The sequence below is a fragment of the Neolamprologus multifasciatus genome, chromosome 22, assembly GCF_963576455.1.
Source record: "Neolamprologus multifasciatus chromosome 22, fNeoMul1.2, whole genome shotgun sequence".
In the NCBI taxonomy this organism is placed as follows: domain Eukaryota; kingdom Metazoa; phylum Chordata; class Actinopteri; order Cichliformes; family Cichlidae; genus Neolamprologus; species Neolamprologus multifasciatus.
In genome coordinates, this window is record NC_140459.1 from 8,290,163 (window position 1) to 8,310,060 (window position 19,898).

Consider the following 19,898-nt stretch of genomic DNA (forward strand, 5'->3'; position numbering starts at 1 on the left):
TTCCTTCAATGTCGCCTGCTCTGGCCCCTGGAAGACAATTGACTATGGTTGCCGGTGTCTCTAGCTTCACATGTCTGAGAACAGAATCACCAATTACCAGAGTTTGACCCCCGGCGGGTGTGTCACCAAGTGGGGAAAAACGGTTAGACAAATGAACGGGTTGGTGGTGTACCTGGGGCTTCTGTTTAGGACTACGCTTCCTCCTCACCGTTACCCAGCCGTCTTTCCCCAGCTGCTTGGGGTCTGCCGGGGAACAGCTAGCGGGGCCTACGCTATCTTCGGCTGCACCAGCTACAGGGGCCTGGCTAGCTAAGGGTGAGAGAAGGGTGCAAAGCAGAGTCTCCAGTTCAGTAATCCTGGCCTCCAGAGCTGCAAATATGCTACATTTGTTACAGATATCATTACTGCTAAAGGAGGCTGAGGAGTAACTAAACATCTGACACAATGAGCAAGAAAGTGCAGAAGGGACAAGTGAAGTAGCCATGGTGCTAACGGGTCGGCTACGAGCTAAGCTAGCAAAACAGTACAGAGACAGTGAGTGAATACTATAAATTAGGTAGTGAGTACACAGAAAGTGTGCTTCGGATGAAGCACGTGAAGATTATACTGTGAAAAAAGAATGTATTTAAAAGTTGTTAATTAAACTGCTAAGCAAATAAGCTACTCAGAAACACCACTGTGTTTGAGCAGGAACAGGAAGCGATACTATACCACAGAGCGAGCGAGCGAACACCAAGTGACAGCGCCCAATAACAGACACTCCTGTTGGTTTAAAGCTGGTGTCCCTAAATGCTTATTGGTCAGGTAGAAGGTGATTTAAACTTGGGACAGTGGTATATATGTGAGGGCAACGGTGCTGTTTTTGTTTTTATTTTCACAATAATGAAACCACAGTGTGGTTAATGTGTGCTTCCATTCCATGATTGGTGTTTTGAAGCTCTTAAATATATCTGTGTGTGTGTTTGATATGTTTCCTTAGATAATACTTTTCAGAGATTTGAAATCTATAAACCTGTAGTGTGTTTAGTATTGATTGTGCTGCTTAAGGCTCTGCTACACAACACTACACAACTACACAAGCTAATTTTATTAAGGACAAATGTTGAGCTGCAGGAGAGAAATCGCTGGTTTTGCGTTTTTGAATTGCCGTGGTGTCAGATGGGAAATCTTAGGCATGCAGGAAGTGGCTCATCAGATTGCAAGAGTGAAAGATAATTTGTTTTTCAGCAGCAGAGCAACAATAAAGTCTCACTGGCACTAATATCAGGGAGCAGATGTACAAACGGTGTGTGCATATGAGAAGGCATACTGGAGCAACCTGGTATTTATAAGTGATAAGACGCACTCATTTAAATGAAACTTTACAGCACTGTCTGACATTTCTAGAGTCATGTGGCTGATGTGATGAGACGATAAAATAAACGATGGTGGATGGAAGCCTTCGGTGCAATTAGAGGAGCATTTAGTAACTCAGTTATTTACGAATAATCATGAACTCTCATTAACATCCAACTGTTTCTTTCTATGGGGTGGTCTTTTTAATTTATGTAGTTTATATAGGTAAAATGTTTTCCAATGAAGAATTCAGCATTTTCTGTATTTGATTCTGATTATTAGGATGTCGCTACTATTGATTTTACAGGTTTACACGGCTAATGAAAGCCGGTTTGCTGCAGGTGCAGAAACTCACTGACACAGCTGAAATAGCTGTTTGTCTTTGCAGCGCTTCACACTGACAGATGTAATAGCTAGTGCAGCTACACGGACGAATGCAAACTGTGGGAGTGCAAATCAGGCCTGTGCACATCTCCCAGTATGAAAATGACTCGACACTTATAAACATCTTTATAAATCAGATGAGTAAGAATGACTGTTTTGTGCTTTTGGCCCAGCTCTTTGGTCTTCTTGAAGTGACCTTGGCAAATATGCAATTTCCAGTTCAGTGAAAGCAAATGATCAAAGACTTGTGTTGTTCGAAGCTTAAGAAGTGACCGTCCATCCATCCATTTTCTTAACTACTTATGCAGTTCAGGATTTTGGAGCCTGTCCTTGCTGTTGTCCTGCACAGGCTGCCAGTTTAAAAAAGAAAAGCTTTGTCAGTGTTTCAGCTTTTAACATGATTTAAAGCATCACTGCCAAACTAACTGACTTATTGATTAATTGTCCAAATATCAAAGGTGGCATCTTTAAAGGAATTTAATTATCTCTGATTTTATATTCAAGAGGCTGAAACTGGAAAATTCTTTGTATTTACAGTAATTTGATAAATCACTTAAATAATGAATGAATCAGTGACTATTTCTTTTCTTTCTGTTACATCTATTTAGACCTTTTCAGTATCTGTAACTATTAACTGAACATGTCTGCCATGGTTCGTTCTCTTTCTAGCTAATTGAATTCTCTGGCTCATTGATCACACGTCTGCTTTCTGTATTGAACAGCCTTCTAAAAACATGGATCTCTGAGGAATGTTTGGGGGGACTGAAATATTTTAGCTTCACTTGAGTTCTTATTCGTCCTGCAATTAGCTTTTTCCTCAGCTGTGTTTTTGTCATTGCTACTCCGGGGTAGATTTTTAAACCTCTCCTCACCCAATACTGTGATTTGGATCCGCGCCTGGAGCTTTGTGCAGCAAAACTATGCCATAGGAAAAACAAAAACCTTTTTGCGCTTGGCTATTAGATGGAGAGAGTGGGGTTATGGGTAGTGGCAGGTAGATTGATCCTGTAACAAGTTAGTTTCAAGTCCTGGACCAGCAGCTACGGAAAAGAGCTGCATTTCCCTCCTGTGCGTTCGAACAATAATTACATTGAATACAGGAAAAAACCGTACTGTGTAGAAACTCAAAACAATCTCAGATGCCATATGTGATCTTTGTTTATCTGTAGTTTGGGGAGTGTGGCTCATAAGGGAAATATTTCCATTTGTGAGATTCAAAGATAAGACAGATTATTCACAACCTTCCTGGTTCTGAATTACTTCAGTTATTTCAAAATGTAAGTGCCTCTTACTGAGAATGTTGCATTAAGTCAGAAACACATGACTGTGGAACAGTGTGTGTGTTATTCTCTATGTTCAAGCCCACGCCAGCAGCAGCCAGGCCAACCACATATCGACACAATGCGCCACAGCACTCTACAGCACTTCACGCCTGTGCTATTTCCAGGCCTGAAAGACCAAAAAAAAAAAGATTTCTTTTCCTCTCACTAGCAGCTCCATCTCCTCGCTTCTTCAGATAGTAGCTGTTGAGGTAGAAAAATACTCCAACAATCCGAAACAATCATGCCATCACAAAGATATTGTCTTAGAATTTAAGTAGTTGGTTTCCTCCACAGAGAGAAGGAGGATATATCCACCGTGACAATCCACTGTGGCTTGTGGCTTTTTAAGCCTCCACTATTACTTTATGACTTCTGCCATCTTTTCCTCGTGACTATATTTAGTTGAAAGCGTGGAAGTTATCGGCTAAGCCTAGCAAGCTGCGCTTATAAACTGTACCAGCGTACCCATAACTGTACCTTAGTTATCAGCCAAGCCCAGCACAGACACACCTATCTGTTTATACGTGGAAGTCGACACAGGATGTTTACTTAAATAAAACGGAGCATGTTAAACATAAACTAACAAATGATGCCAGGTGAAGAGTTCATCTGAGCCAGTTTTTATAACCTGTAAGACCCACGTGAGCTACACCAGCTGGCAACCCTGCCATTTAGGCAGCTGTTGTCTAATGTAGTCCTGTAGATCACAGAAACGACTAACAGATAAATTAAATAATAGAATTTCACTTAATCTGAAGCACGGACTTATTGGATGGATATGGCCGACACGTCCACTTCAGTGACTTGAATTAATTGAGGTGAAGAGACAGCTAGTGCCTGCAACCTGAGACTTTTTTTGTTTCATCTCGTCTGGACTATTGTAATTCTTTGTTTACTTGTTTATGTAAAGCCTCTTTGGAGCGTCTGCAAGTTGTTCAGAACGCTGCTGCAAAGCTTCTGACCAAGTCCTCCAAGTTTTCCCATGTCACACCCCTGCTGATTCAGCTGCACTGCTCCCCGTTAAATTCAGAATCCAGTTTAAGGTTTTGACCTTGACTTTCAGGGCTCTGCACGGACAAGCACCAACATATATAAGTGAACTTTTACATCCATACATTCCCAGCAGGTCCCTGAGGTCATGTGACCAGGGCTTGCTTGCTGTCCAACACACGAGGCTGAAAACAAAAGGCGACAAAGCTTTTGGAACTGCGGCCCCCAGATTGTGGAACTCTCTCCCTTTGAGCCTGAGATCTGTGGACTCAGTGGTCGCTTTTAAAAAACAGCTAAAAACTCATCTTTTTAAACTTAAAGCTTTTGGTTGATTTTTATTTTTAGGTTTTAGCTTCTGTGAAGCACTTTGTGATTTTTATCTTGAAAGGTGCTATATAAATAAAGTTTAACTTACTTACACCAAATTTAATAAGTACGTTATTTAAAAAATGCTACTTGCACAGAACGATTTGCTATAAAGATGAATATGAGTTTTCATATTTTTGCCAACTTGTGTTTGGAGCCAGCCTCAGTGAGACAGTATAAAGTGAAGGTTAGAAACTGTCCCTGCATGTCTCTGATCTTATATTTATTTGTTTTTGCAGGTTATGTCCAGGCATCCAAACGAGATAAGAAGTTTGCCACCTGCGCTCCAAACTTCTCCTACGCTTCACTGTGTGAATGTCTCCGCCGTGCATTCATCTACCGCCAGCCTTCCCCGGTGGAGACCGTCCTCTTCAACAGGAAGCAGGGCCGTCAGGTAGGACAGGTTGCCAAGCAACAGGTGGCCAGCCTGGACTCCGACAAACCAATCCTGGGCTTCAGAGCGACCAATGAGAGACTGTACATCCTGACCTCCAGTAATCTCTTTGTTCTAAAGGTCAATAATAATTAGATTTGGGACTCTGTTAGATTTTCATCTCACTACCCCCTGAGAGCTCCATCATTCCACACTGAAGGCTGATTATCTGCTTGAGCTGAAAAATGATCCTTTGTGCTTTTTGTGCGGGATGAACCCCTCCCCGTGTTTCCCTTTTCAGATGTCTTCTGTGTGTTACAAAATTCGACATGATCAAGAAGTGAAAAATCATGTTCTTACAGAAAAAAGTGGAAAATAAATGTTTCTTGAATTGATTTTTTCCCTCTGTGGCTGGATCACTGACATGAATGTAAATGAGGCACATATCACAGGGAGAAACATATTTGGACTATTTGGCTTCCATAACTCGACTTCTTTCAAACCACTCTGCGAATAAATCCAAAACATACATGTAGGTGTTTATTTTTATGTTCTTTAGGACATTTATGCAATTTACCTATTTGCAGTAAAATTCTTTATTAGCATAATGACATATATATAACATATGAATAAACATGTAACCGAACATTTAATCTAAGTAAGTATTAAAGGCACTCATGCATTCTGCAAATTGTTTAGTGTTAGCAAATAGTTTTAGTAAATTATTATTAGTGTAGAGACGCAGAGAAACAAGGCACCATGAGTACCATAAACATCAGCTAAACACTGCAGCGATACTGGATCAGTTCAGTCTCATGTGATAAACTTCAGTGTTTTATTGTATCGATGCTCTGCTTCAGTTCTTCAGGTCTCCTTTCTCCACACATGTCGAGCTCGTGCAGCGTTACAGCTTTAGGTGCGGTCTGTCACTTTGTTTGTAGTTCATTAACTGACCGACAACAATTCTAAAAAAAACCCCCAAAAAACAAGGATGTTGGTACACACTGGCGTGTTTAAGTCTTTGCTCGTTACATGTTGTGCTAACTTAAGTCGCACAACATACTCCTACACAGCTCAGTTTGTCACATAATCAGAGGAATGTCCTTTCTGTTACTTAATATTTGAATTCTCATTTCCAGTAAAACTGATGGAACGTTATACTTCATCTAAATTCAGAAAACTTTCTAGTTCCTGTCTCTGTCCTGAAGATTTTTACAAAGTGTGTATTGCACATTTTTTCCTTAAACCATGGCGAATATAGATGTGTTTCCTCCTGTCAGTCTGATATCTGAGCTGATTCAAAAAAGATATACTCCCCTCTGAGAAAACTTTGATTTAAATCTATCAAATCAAATACAAATTTTGAACCTCGCTTTATCCAATAAAGATATTTCATTTATTATGTTATGTTGTGTAACATTTAAAGTAATAATGTAATACAAAATTTCACTAAGACATAAACCATTAATCTTAACGGTTTGATAAAGCAGTCCAACCAAAATCATTGTTACCATTTGGAATGAACTTGTGATTTTGCTGCCTTTGAAATCGTTGCTTCGAAGACCTTGGCTAGGTCAGTTGCACTAAATGCGGGAATAAGATGGAGTCGTTCTGCTGTCTGTTGAATGGGGTTATGCTGGCAATTACATCTGTGATAATGCAGCGAGCACTGTTAACTGATAACTTGGAAAAATATTGCAAATTCGATGCCATCTGCATGCACAGAAATTCATATTAAATACTTACAATCAGACTCATAGGTTTGAAACACAAATTCCTCCACAAATAGATGTGTATTTGCTGCAGATCAAGGCTAAGATTGCAAAATGACATGGAGACCTTTATGTAGGAATATCGCCTTCACAGATGAGTTGTTCCCATTGGTGCAGGCAGACCTTGCAACTATTTGTAAGTCTTCACCAGTCTGTCTGAGACTTATTGCAGTCAGTCCGAGTCGGACCGCAATTTTTTTGGAGACAAGTTGCCTCCCACTAGGCAACCTGTGCAACTGGTTTGCAATCAAAATTGGTTTCCAAGAGGTTAAATGGTCTGGTCTGTATTTGTATAGCGCTTTACTTGGTCCTAAGGACCCCAAAGCGCTTTACACTATACACAATCATCCACCCATTCACACACACATTCACACACTGGTGATGGCAAGCTACAGTGTAGCCACAGCCACCCTGGGGCGCACTGACAGAGGCGAGGCTGCCGGACACTGGCGCCACCGGACCCTCTCACCACCACCAGTAGGCAACGGGTGAAGTGTCTTGCCCAAGGACACAACGACCGAGACTGTCGGAGCCGGGGCTCGAACCAGCAACCTTCCGATTACAAGACAAACGCCCAACTCTTGAGCCATGATCGCCCGCATCGTTGATGATTGAACACCCTCCACCTTTGTAGGCTATAACTACTTGTAATCAGAGCCTGACAGCAAAAAATCTCAAGAGGGTGCTATCCTACTTTTACTCTAGTGTGATTGAGCCATTAGTTATCATGAGCTTTACCAGCTGCATCTACCCTCAAAAAATCAGGTCATATATTTGAAGACTTTAATTGAATGACTTCTGTAGATTTAAACATATATTTCTGCATTTCTACTGACTTTTGTTAATCGATGAAATACATTCTTTTAACAGGATGGTGTAAATTTCTCATAATGAATAAGTGGTTCATTGGAGGCTGCTTGGTTGTAGTATTGTCAGATGGTCAGTGAGGATGTGAACGGTGAGGAAATCCCTCTCTTTGGCTCATTTGCAATCATCAGAAAAATGAAAGAGGCTGTTATTCATTTCCATAAATTTCCATAAACATGTTTCACACATCACACTGGCTTCTGTTGCATCAGCCTCAATCTTGAACAGAGTGGTTATTCTTCAAGCCTAAAATCTCAAGAGGCCAAAAAATGCAATCATGTCGTATTTTTTTCTCATCGTTTTTAAGGTGGGCAACATTTAAATGGAAATGCTGTTCTTGTCATACAAGCTACGACTATATTTTGTGTCTGACATATTTTTCCTCTGATGTATTAAACTGTAGAAATCTGAGCTGGATAGAGTTGAATGGAGTTCACGCTTTAAACTTTTGTGTGTTTTCTCCAGCATCAAACACAAGAAAAGCTGCCGTTTGCATTAGCTGTAAATTCTTCACATCTTTATGGCAAAGCTAGAGTCTTGCCTTGCTGCTTGTTCAGCAGCAACCTTTTCTTCCTCTTCTTTAAGAAACCTTGAAGAAGGCCACTCATACAATCGACCAAGAAATACGCAGAGGTTGAAGAGAGACACTAATGGACTTTTCTGTAAAAAGAATGGGATGGTCTGCTTGCTGTTTTTGTGATTGTAACACAAGAAAAAGCAGAGAGAGAGAGAAAAAGCTGCACAAGCAGTAGAATAAAGGTTCATGGGGGACTGGCTCTGAAAAAGCAAAAAGCTTAAACACAACATTACCTTTAGCCTCTGTGAGAAATGGATCTATATCAGTGTCTCTTCATGTTCAACTGAAGGTAACAATAATCAGAAATCAGCCTGCAAATATTCACAAAGTATAGAAGAATAGCTCTAACCAATCGCAGTATTACCTATATTGATTCCTTGAGATTTCCAATGTTGCATGAAGTGGAACGACTGATGCCGCACGTCTTAATGAAACTACAGAGTCAAAGCAGTTTGCCTGAGCGATTTAGCTTGTTTCTCACAATGGGCAGTTTTGTAAAGACTATCCACAATTTGTGCCCTCGGTTCCCTTGAGTTCTGACGCTTTTTGAGCCATTTGCCTTGACTCTACAAAGACCCACAATAGGCTGTGGGTAATCAACTTTTTCTAGTTTCTATATAATTGTTTTGCTCTGGAAAATCCAGTTTCACTCTGTTTTTATTTAATTATTTGTGTGCAATTGCATTAGGACGCACCGCTTGTTTTTATTAGCTGTACCAGCATCCCGAGATTACTTGAAGGCAGCCTGTCAAAGCTGCTAATGTCTCTGAGGATGGGCTGTGTTTTTACTCAGACACAAAGAAAGGAAAAAAAACATGTTGTCAAGCCATCTAGCCGCAGAGAATTAGAGAATGAGAAACTGTAACTGCTCAAAGTCTGCATTTCCCAAACCTTAATATTGCCGTCTTCAGGTAAACACCACCTGAGTTTACAAACTGAGATTTGAGGGAGTTTTATTAAAAGAGCATTTCTGTGGCTAACAGCAATAAATTTGGTAAAAATCTAATCAGTTCCTCTGAATGAGTTTCACTCGCTGCAGGGTCAGTCTGACTCTAAATTAAAATCAAGTTTCCTGAGACGGCGACATGCATCTGACTCATATTTTGCCACCAGAGCACACTCATTCATATATAGAGACGGATACAATCATAATGAAATAGGAGAGACAATAAGGGTGGTGCAGTGGTGGCAGGCTACAGAGACTTATAGCGTTTCAGTTCAAATAACTTTTTATAAAGCTCGGTTAAAATAATTTGCTTTATGAAATTGCTCTTCAAGGTTAACTGATTAAAATGTAACTCACTGCAGAAGAAAAGCACAAGAAGTAGATACAGGGTCACTGTGAGGATCAGATGAATCTGTGCTTTGCAGTACACTCTGCAGTGCAGAAATATGTTGGCACATTAACAGACTGCAGCATGACAGCTGTATTTTTTTTTTTATTGTGGATGACCAAGATGTACAGTATAGCACATCGTAGCAAAAATGCAGGAACAAAGGTACTAAGCAATACACAGCATCACACTGGCGTGACAGAAAACGTATTAATGCAGTGATCAGCCAAATAATATGGTGTGCTGTGTGTTTAATTAGCCAATACCTGTGTCTTAGTCTTAGTGCTCCCTCTCTCGCCTAAATATGATGAAAAACTCATTCAAACATGACATTAGACTCCAGAAAACCAAGATGGCTTTGGCCAACAGCGTCACAGTGGCTATGTCTATGCGTTATGGTCTGTCATCACGAAACTGTGACAAAAAGATGGACATAACCCACTGGTCATGACGCCTCAACCTGAGGCTCCCATGTTAAAATCAGGGACTTTGATGTGTTCTTCCTTTTGATGGCTTTTAGAGCACATGTTAGTACTAGTTGACCAATATGTGTGACAGTACAGTTTATGAATGTCTCTTGCAAACCAACCCTGCTAGCTTTAGCTGGCAATTTGATGTACCAGCTCTTCACCCATATAAGGTATGTTCTGGCTCCAAGAAATGAAAATGGTGGTCACGTCCATGTTTTAGACTCTCCATTCCAAGAAGCTACATCCATCTTTATTGTACAGACTGGTACAAGTCTGCAGCAGCTTAGCCCCTTATCCTTTTTGAGGTTTTGTGCCCTTGTATAACAATCAGCTTCTTGCAGAACAAAGGCAAAACATTTCCCGGGAAGGCTGAACTGTTCCCTTGTTTGTACACTTATAGGGGTCTTCTGAATCACTCTTTGTCTGGGCTCTGCCCCAAGACCAGTTTGCCATGAGGGTCCCTACTGGGGGCAAATAGCCCCCAGTGAACATAACCCCTGGGATCCCTGGGATACACAAACTACTCCACCATGGTAAGGTAGCGATTTGCAGAGGATGGATACACAACATACAAAATACATTCAGTGATAATAAAGCGTGTTAGTGACTTACTTTAATCTACAGGGATTAGAGTAAGTTAAAAAGATCAAGTTTCAGTTGAATACAGGCTTATCTCTGTCAAATAGAGCGCTGGTGTATATGGTAACAACATTAATTTGTCAGTTTTACTGTGAGGAGATCTGAGAGGTTTTGAAAAAACAAAAACAGTTGGGTTGTGATTAAAGCTCAGCTCCTCGTGACGCACTTCTCTGCAGGTGTAATTGGCACCTTTTTAAATGATTAAACAATTAAAACAAACAAACCCACATACTTCCCCAGCAGGAGATTTGTGTAGGTAAATTAGTCCTGAGTTGATTGCACATTCTTTGGTAATGAATGGAGCTCCACCCGGATGGCATCAATCCACGGATGAAAATAATTAGGGAGTCGCTGATGTCATACCTGCATGATCGGTTGTCCACGGACGGTGGATGCTACATCACCACAGAAAGCGCCATCAACTTGAAATGAGGCAGATTACTCAGTTTTTAATTAATGGATCTCAAATTTCATTGAAAGATTTTTTTACAATCCAGTTTTTTTATTGATTTAATCACAGAAAATTATAGCCTGCAGACTCTGTCAAAGACCCAATCAGTTTCATTGTAATCATTTTGCAGACTAACATTTAAGAAGTAGTTCAGTGGTTTGTTCAGTGTCTTGGGGTGGCTTGTTCACATCTTGCTGTCCCCAGAGAAAAGCTGCAGGAGGCGGCCAAGGAGACGACAGTCTGGGCATCTCTACTTGGACTTCTGCCCCGATGACCAGGAGAGCATGGATGCTCATTACACACAACAATGCAGTCTTCAAAAAAAGTGAATGAGAAGGTCAATAGCACTGAAATGCAGAGGTCAGCAAGCTTAATTTAGCATAACAACTGGAAGCAACGCCTTAAAACTTTTGTTGTGTTTTTTAAGCCAAGCTAACCCCGTTAGCTCTCTGTTTTTAGTATTTTATATTTTACAAATATATTTAAGGTGCCACAAGGCTTCTTCTTGTAACGGCATAGCCTCTGTGGTCAACAGTCAGAGTTTTAGAGGATCCTAGATAGAAATGTAATAATCATGTACGCTGAATGAACTTATGCTTTGTGTTGAGGAAAAAAAGGCTTTATTTATATCTTTAGCCAGTTTCTCACACGTATACTGGAATGGACAGGAAAACTGAGTATTGTTAGTTTGTCATTGCAAATTATTTCTGAGTGCATTTTGAGTTGAAATGAATGTTCACAGTAGAATTTTGTACCTGGAGCTATTTCCACTGCTGATTGAAATAGACTGTAAAGACAGCAATTGTCAGGGCTATGTGTGCGGGCAGGTGGAAATGTGGAACCAAATGCAGGACTCCGAGACGAAATGTAACTGAAACCACAGCTTTTATTGCTGTCATGAAACAAAAACCAAGCAGGACCACACAGGCAGGATCTGAGGGTACGACGCGACACCGAGCACGGGAAAACACAGGGTTTATATACACAGGGTGGTAATGAGGGAATGGGCAACAGGAGGGAGACACAGCTGGGAGAGAACAGGGCTAACGAGACAGGGGGAGCAAAGCTGCACACACTAACATAAGACAAAGACTTTCACAATAAAACAGGAAACATAAATCACTACTCAAAGACACGGACTCAATACAGAGGGGCAGACAGAAAATAATACATGAAACTCAAACAATACATGAGACAACAAATCCTGCCCACGAATAAACAGAAAGATAGAATTCTAATAATAATCGACAAAGCACAAGAGGAACAAAAACGATCATTCAAAAAATAAACCAAAACATAATAAACTCAAAATGCTGGGTCGAACCGACCCAGAACCGTGACAGCAACAACACACCAACTTATCAGGATCAAATGTTACTTATTTACAAGTCCAATATTTACAGAGCAGCATTAACAGTCATTTCTATCTATCTCTCTGGCCATCTAAGGACATTTCAGTATTCACTCTCCACCAGCAATTGATGTGTTTATGAGCAAGCTGTAAATGAATGACAGCTGACTGATTGTTTGGAGCTCTGTAAAGCTTCACTCTCCTGTGACCTGACCTCATGTTTGGGGCGCAGTTTCAATCTCTCCAAGCTGTGTGAGATTAGCTGGACCTGCTACATGCAAAACCTCTGCTTCATCTTTGAACAGGAAGATTTTACTTCATTATGTAGTTTCTACGCACTTCTTTTTTTAACAGTGTGTTTGCATATGGAGACAATTGGTTTATTTTACAGAATAAAACAATAAAGCCAGCGCTGCTCAACAAAGTAGGAATATAAGATGGAGAAAAACCTATATGAGGATAAAGGGTCTCAGGAGCTGCACAGTAAAGTGATGATTTTCTGCCTTGTTGACACTGCACAAAATAATCAATCTGGAAATTCACCAAATACCATCTTGATAATCTGTCAGTGAAGCCGGTAGATATCCAGGCTAAGACTTCCTGTTTTCTGTTCCCATCAGTGTTTGTGAACGTAGATAAATTTACAAACAGGAAATAAAAAGGGAAATTGCCATCAGACGAGAACTGAAGGCTTTGAGATTGAATTTCTTCAAATACTCTCCTCCTTTTGCTTTTCAATGGAATTTTTTAAATCTACAATACAAAGCCTGCTGAAATGCGATTGAGCAATATAACACAGACTGCAAACAGAAAACAGAAAGCTTCTGATAGCTAAGATCTTGCTTGCAAAGTTGCGTACTCATATGCAGACGCATGTTTAAAGGGATTGCATATGTTATGGAAATTTTAACAATAACCTGCAACACACCCAGTGAGCTTGATTTGAAGTGGGTTTAATAAACACATTGCAATGTGGAGAGAGACATCCCAGTGAAACACCAGGACCATCTCTGAATTGTGGCCACCGCTCTTACATCTTATATACAGACAGACTTATATACAGGCTATACCCCCCTCCCTCAGCCTCACTATCTGTTTAACGTCTCCCATTACAATGGCCTCACTGTGTTAACTTTCCACATGCATGTAAAGTAGTGGCAGGAGTGCTCTTACTACAGTAAAGTGAGAAAGAGATATTACTATAACTAATGTGACATGATTAAATATGTGATTAATACATGAGAAAAGAAATCTGCCACCACATATAGTAATTTGATTGTTCCACAGTGCTGACTAAAGCATCTTTAAAGACAACATATCAAAAATAACAGAAAAAAAAATGCGAGGACAGCTTTATGTCTTCTTTACTCTTCAGTCCCAAAATCCTTAGACATGGCAAGTGTGCTAAAAAAGCACGTCTAGCTGATTGCTGTCTGCAAGTCTGCATCTGCACTAATTTAAGTCACTGAACTGTGTTTGTACTGTCTTAGTGTAATTGTCAGACATATGCTATGGCTTGCTGTGTGCTATAGATCATGCGTGAGGTTTGTGCTTCAGTTTTTGTGAGTGGAATTTTGGTATTTTATTAATCTGTTACTAATTAGCAGGTATGTGTATTTCTGAGCCTGCGTAACAGTCGTGTTCAAATGTAGTAACTTCTAGTTCAAACTAAGCCCAAAAAAAAGCAAGAAACAAAAAAAATAATCAAAACAATAAAACAATAACAACACGGAGGCATCAAAATGCAGATTCCCGAAACCAGTGGGTGATGTTGTGATGCCTACATCCATCATTTAAATACATCTCTTTATGTTTTTCAGGCTTCCAGATGGTGTTTGTTTCCCTGACTGGAAGCTCACACTTATTGTAATAAAGAAATATGTCTTTTTTGTGACTCACTGATGTGTACACAGTATATTAGTATTCTTCTTCTCGTAGTTGCTCCCTTTAGGGATTTTCACATTGGATCAACTGTTGCTATCATCTGCTTTCACACCAACCCTCTGCAGGTCTAATTTCACATTATTGAATAAAAATCCATGAAGCTCCTCTGGGATTTTCCTCTTTTCCTTCCGCCTTGCAGCTCCATATTCAACATCATCTCTCACCTGTCTCCACCCTGCCCACACTCTCTTCCTCACCTCCCTTATTTACCGTCTGTTGCTTTGGATGGTTGACCAGTAAGCAATACTTGGTGGCAAATTCATTAAAGGTTTCGGTCCTTTCACTGTCTAGGTTTTACAACACGTGGTTTCATCACCGAAGCTGTTTAATACAAAATATTTTTGTCTTTTCAGAAAACAATCGATTTCTCTGTGAAGTTCGTTTTCTTCTACATGTAATTATTCATAAAAGCTGAAGGCTGCACGCTTGCAGCAAGAGAGCTGCAATTACACCACCCCTCGTCTTTGTTGCTGTCTCAGTCCACTTAATGTCCACTTAATGGGTGTTATAATGTACCTTACAGGCCCATTATCACAGAACAACCTCGTTTTATTGGACTGAAACACATTCATTTCAGGGTTAATGAGCCATAAAGTTTCTTATCACTGCATTTACCTGTATATGTTCCCTTCACTGCCCATTTTTTCATATTTTCATTTTCTCTAACTGTATCATGTATTTCAGTGCATTTTTTTTTTTGTATCATTCTGTCTAATAACTTAACTCTCCCAGCATCTTGTCTGTTTTGACTCTTGATTAAGCTAAATCCAGCCTATACACTGCTATTTAGCTTCCAGAGGGACACTAATGTGATTCATCTAATTCCCGGCCTGCATCCCGCTGCCTGCCTGATAATTATATCCTGTCACACAAGGAGCGTGATTTTAAGTGGTAATCTACAGTTTTTGATTGTGTCCTTGTTGCTAATGGGTAATTGCTGTGGAGATTTGCCTCTGCGGTTCTCAGAAATCACCTGTCAGTTGGTGGCAAACTAATGTCTTTTTGACTGATTACAGGATGAAGTTTCAAATAAATTTACTCCCACTTCTTGAGATAAAGTTTACATCTCAAAAATGACTGCACACAGTTAATAGCTGAATGCACAGGATAACGTGAAAAATGTTTATTGTAAGAATACTCACACTTTTGTTTTAATGTAAAGGGTAAAAACTGCTCGTTTTTTCTTTTCTACTTCAAGTAAATTGCTAAATTGCTTTTCTTCTAACCCTACGCAGCATACCGATCAATTCCACATTTGCACAAAACATGTCAGATCATTACAGGTGATGTAAAGGCTACTTGGTAAACACACTGATATTGATTGCAGATGCACAGATGGTGGCTTTTACTTTGAGCCAGGTTACAGGAATAAGCAGTAAACCTGTTTCGTGCAGGTCAGTCCTTACAGTCGGCTCAGATTTCTGAATCCAGTGGATGTATGTACACAAGAACTTGTTTATGTGCTGGTCTGGTTCCTTAAAAGGGCAGAAAATCCAAATTCTAAGATTTTTTGCAGTCTTGCTTCTAACCACGTTTCTTTTGGGAACCAGTAATGTTCAATGTTTCCTCCATGAATTTTTTTTTAAAGTATGAGTATAATGTGACTTAGATGGTTAATCCTTTGTCCTTTCCTCTAGCATGATTTTCATGGTTACCCAAGATGCCAGTTTGTCTGCAAGCACTTGCTAATTTGCTGTGGAGTGGTGGTGAAACTGTTAAAAGTGCAAAGGCAAGAAACAGTAAACAGAGACGATTTTCTTTTAAAATTCCAGTCGTACGTTTTGGAAACATATTGGTTGCAGCAGTTTGAGTCAAAGTTGGATGTTTTTGTGAGCATTGTCACGAACCTGCAGCAGCCACCGGCCAAGCCCGGAGGCAGAGACCACCAACTGATCACTAGGTCTGTGTGACTGAAAGCTAAACCAGCCTCTCAACAGAAATGCCAGATTTAGCACCGCTAATGTTTGCTTTGAAGTTAGCGGGACTTTCTTATTAAAATCAACCTGCAATGCTTGAAGCACGACACACAAATTTGTTTGACTGACAGGTAAAATGAAATGATCACCTTGCAGTGAAGTTTTCTGCTGGGAAACATCCTATCACGCATGTCGCTGTTTCTTTGATACGTAACACCCACCTAAGCTAACAGTCTCCATTGCAGTTGGACAGTTGGCCCTGTCACACCTCAATAACTGCTCAGCAACATCTCAAGATATATGACAAAAAGCCAAACGTGTCGACCTGTCATCCAAACTCCCCAGAGCTCACTAAAGGGGCCGCAGGAGCTGATTGGTGTACCTCCATTGTGATGGGGTGATGACAGTTTCTATTGTATATCTAGTAAAACATATGAGAGCTAAGGCTGTCAAAAGTATAAAAGTACATAGATCTATTAGCGGTAAATACTGAGGTTCATTTTTTGTGAGTTTGATGAACTAATCCTTAAAATGAGTCATCCTGGGAAAAAGCACAGTATTTCTTTGATGTAAGCCACTTAAAGGACACTAAGTGACACACGGGGCCATCTAACAGAAACAGCCATTGTACCTTCATGGTTGTAGACAGGGCTTCATCAGAGAACTGGCCAAAGGTTAATGTCTTCTTTCTGAGGTGTTTTATAGCCATTCTCACCTCCGAGTCTGGAGCTGATGGCAGATCTGGATCATCTGATCACAAGAGGCTAGGCTCACAGCAAAACATTATTTACACTCCAACGAAACTGTATGGAGCCTTTTTGAAATTCACCTCATGCAGCTTATTCCTGGCAATGGCGTTAAATTAGCACGTACGTGAAGTGTCTCCCAGACTGCAGAGATGCTTGACATGATGACAGACCCTAAATTTACTGGCAAGAAGTGGTGTGTTTATCTTCTCGTGTATGCTCTCGAGGTATGTCTCATGTCTATATGCTGCCAAAGAGAATGTAAATTAGTGTCGTCATGATGTCTGTCGTATGATGAGTTGGGTAAGAGCTGTGGTTGACACATAATATACTGAGCAGCTCATTTATTTCTACTATTGATTGAGCTGTGTGTGAAGGTCAGAACACTATGTGAAATAAATCATGTACACTATTCACAAGCACCGTTAATGCAACAGGAATATACGTAGTGTCTTTTTATGAATACACTTGGGCACGTCACAAAAAGCTGTCATCTCAACACTGACTTTCAGAAGTTGTTGTAGATAACATGGAAAAAACCACATCCAGAAACTGTATATGTATCAGTATATTTACGAAACAGTGTTATTACAGCCCACTGGCCAAAAACTAGATATTCTACATTTGCAATCACTGGAAAATAACTGTCTGTACATTTTTTTCTGTGCATTTAAAACTCTCTAAAATGAGATGGATTGATCAGAACTTGATTAATCTAGTTCAATAACTTCTGGAAAGCCTTGACAATTTATACTGTAAATCCTGAAAAATTATGCAAATGCAAAGTACTGAAAACTGCAGTCAGTGCCCATGGACTACCATGTTAATTGACCTTAAGGTAGAAATAAAAAATGTACAGTCTGCTCAATATTTAAATAAGGAGAGACCATTTAGAAGAAATGAATGTGATTTATTGAGATACAGAATTTGATTGATGTTATTTGGCGATTCGGCTCCAATAAAAACAGCAGAACAGAGTCCCAGCAATGATTGGAATTAGAGCATGACCGTCTGAGTCAAGATGTTAGTGATGGAGCTCTGAATGACCAGAGCGAAGCAGGCTACAGGAATGAAAGTCTGAAAGGTAGTTCAATAAGGAGAGATCGCTTGGAACAATTTAACATGATTTATTAAGATAAAGAAATTAATGTATTTGGCGATTAGGCTCCGATGACCCATCATGGCAGAGCGGAATCCCAGTTGGGATTGGATTTAGGACAGGATCCTCGGGAGTCTAGATGCTGGTGGTGAAGATAAAGACTGAGGCTTGGATGGAGCTCTAACCGAGGTGCCTGAGAGGTGAAGACGGGGAGGAGATGGGTTGCATGAATGAGAGTCTGAAAGGCAAAATGATGGGGAGCACGTATTTAAAATACACAAAGAGCAAGCTGATTGGCCCAAAGAAGGTGGGCAAGAAAATGATTGGACTAGAATAATGATGACAGTATTGAGACAGATAGCGTGGCAAAGCGATAGTGATGTAGAGAATAGAAAAGCAGACAGAAGAGCACTGAGATTTAAAGCACACAGAAGAGAGGCAGTCAGTCTTTTGACTGAAACGTCATTTAGTTTTAGCCACAATTTAGGTATCAAATTTCTCTGAGATATAAAGTTTTAAAGTTGATCATATTTGTACCGGTGAGAGTTTACATAGCATCTTGTTTTCCTTGACATAAAATGAGAAATGTGCTCATATATCTACTCTTCTCTCCCCGGGTGCTGATATTTTGTCATGTTTTCATGGGAAACAGGGAACATGGGAGCAAGTTATAACATCTCGAGAGAGAAAAAACAAAACCTCACTGCAGAAAGAGTTTACTTCTGTACTGACCACCTCTAAACTTGTCCCGCCTTTTTGCACAGCCTAATTAGTTCTGATTGGATCTCATCTATCCAGAATATTTTATCTGATTTATATGTGTTGATGAAAGTATCAGTACATATCATCATAGTTTCTGTCTTTGTACTTTAGTGTTTTTTAGTTTTTATTTAGCTATTGTAAATGGTCTGATTCTTATATAGCGCTTTTCTACTCTCCCGGAGTACTCAAAGCGCTCTATACAACATGCCTCATTCACCCAATCACACCCATTCTCACAAGCACTTTATCTATACGTAGTGCTTTCTAAGTACATTCACACACATTCATACTCCGATGGATGCATCGGAGAGCAAGTTGGGGTTAGTATCTTGCCCAAGGATACTTGACATGAAGAGTGGAGGAGCCAGGGATCGAACCACCAACCTTCCGATCAGTAGGTGACCAGCTCCTGAGCTACAGCCACCCCGAATTGTCTTGTTTTCATCAGAAAAAAAAGGTCAGTGATGAAAACTGATTGGTAGACAGAAGCCAGGAAAAAAATATTAGACTAGAGTAACGTCAGTAATTTCAATATTAAGTTTTACAACCTTTCACAACCAGTAATTTGAGTTGCTGACTAAGATCTCTTGACTGTGTTTTTGATGTCGGTACTTTGAAAAATTATAATGTGGAGTAGTGTACCATACAGACAGCAGGTTGTAATGTGGGTTATGCTCAGTGGTTGAGAGGAGGGGTAGAAACACTTAGGACAGTCAGAAAAACTAATGACTACGCTGGTACTGGGAATCCCACAATGCTTGTCCTTTAATGCACACTCTCTTCATCAACCTTACAAGGCATGGATTTTATCATACATGAAGCACAGTTCCTACAACCCGTAACATTGCAAATTGTTAGAGACGTAAAAGATATAAGGTCTGTCTTTGTCTATATACTCACATGGAAGCTCGTTACTCTCTTACTCCAAAGAGGGCAGTGGCGCATAGTGACATCACTAACCCTTACCTTACATTGTCTTAAAGAGACACCACACCATTGTGACTGTTACAAGGTGTGTCTTTGTGCTGCAGCCGCACAATGAATGAATTCATCTTGCTAACAAAAAATGCTAGCTTTAGCTGTTAACATAGCACTCCAGCTTCTTGTCCAAATATGCACAAGAAGAAACAACCTTTGGCTCCAAAAAACCAACATAGAGGTGATTAATATGTTATGTTTAAAGCTTTAAAGTGGAAAAAA

At 40.0% G+C, this 19,898-nt stretch overlaps 1 protein-coding gene across 1 annotated transcript in view; it reads left to right on the forward strand.

The window, feature by feature from the left end:
• Positions 1-18,609, forward strand: part of nudcd1 (NudC domain containing 1) — a 72,752-nt gene extending 54,143 nt beyond the window's left edge. The window contains exons 10-11 of the mRNA XM_085148018.1: positions 4,637-13,125; positions 13,500-18,609. Of these exons, the coding sequence (XP_085004144.1) occupies positions 4,637-4,926 (290 nt within the window). The 3' untranslated portion in view covers positions 4,927-13,125; positions 13,500-18,609. The remainder of the gene's footprint in view (positions 1-4,636; positions 13,126-13,499) is intronic.
• Positions 18,610-19,898: the final 1,289 nt, after the last annotated feature.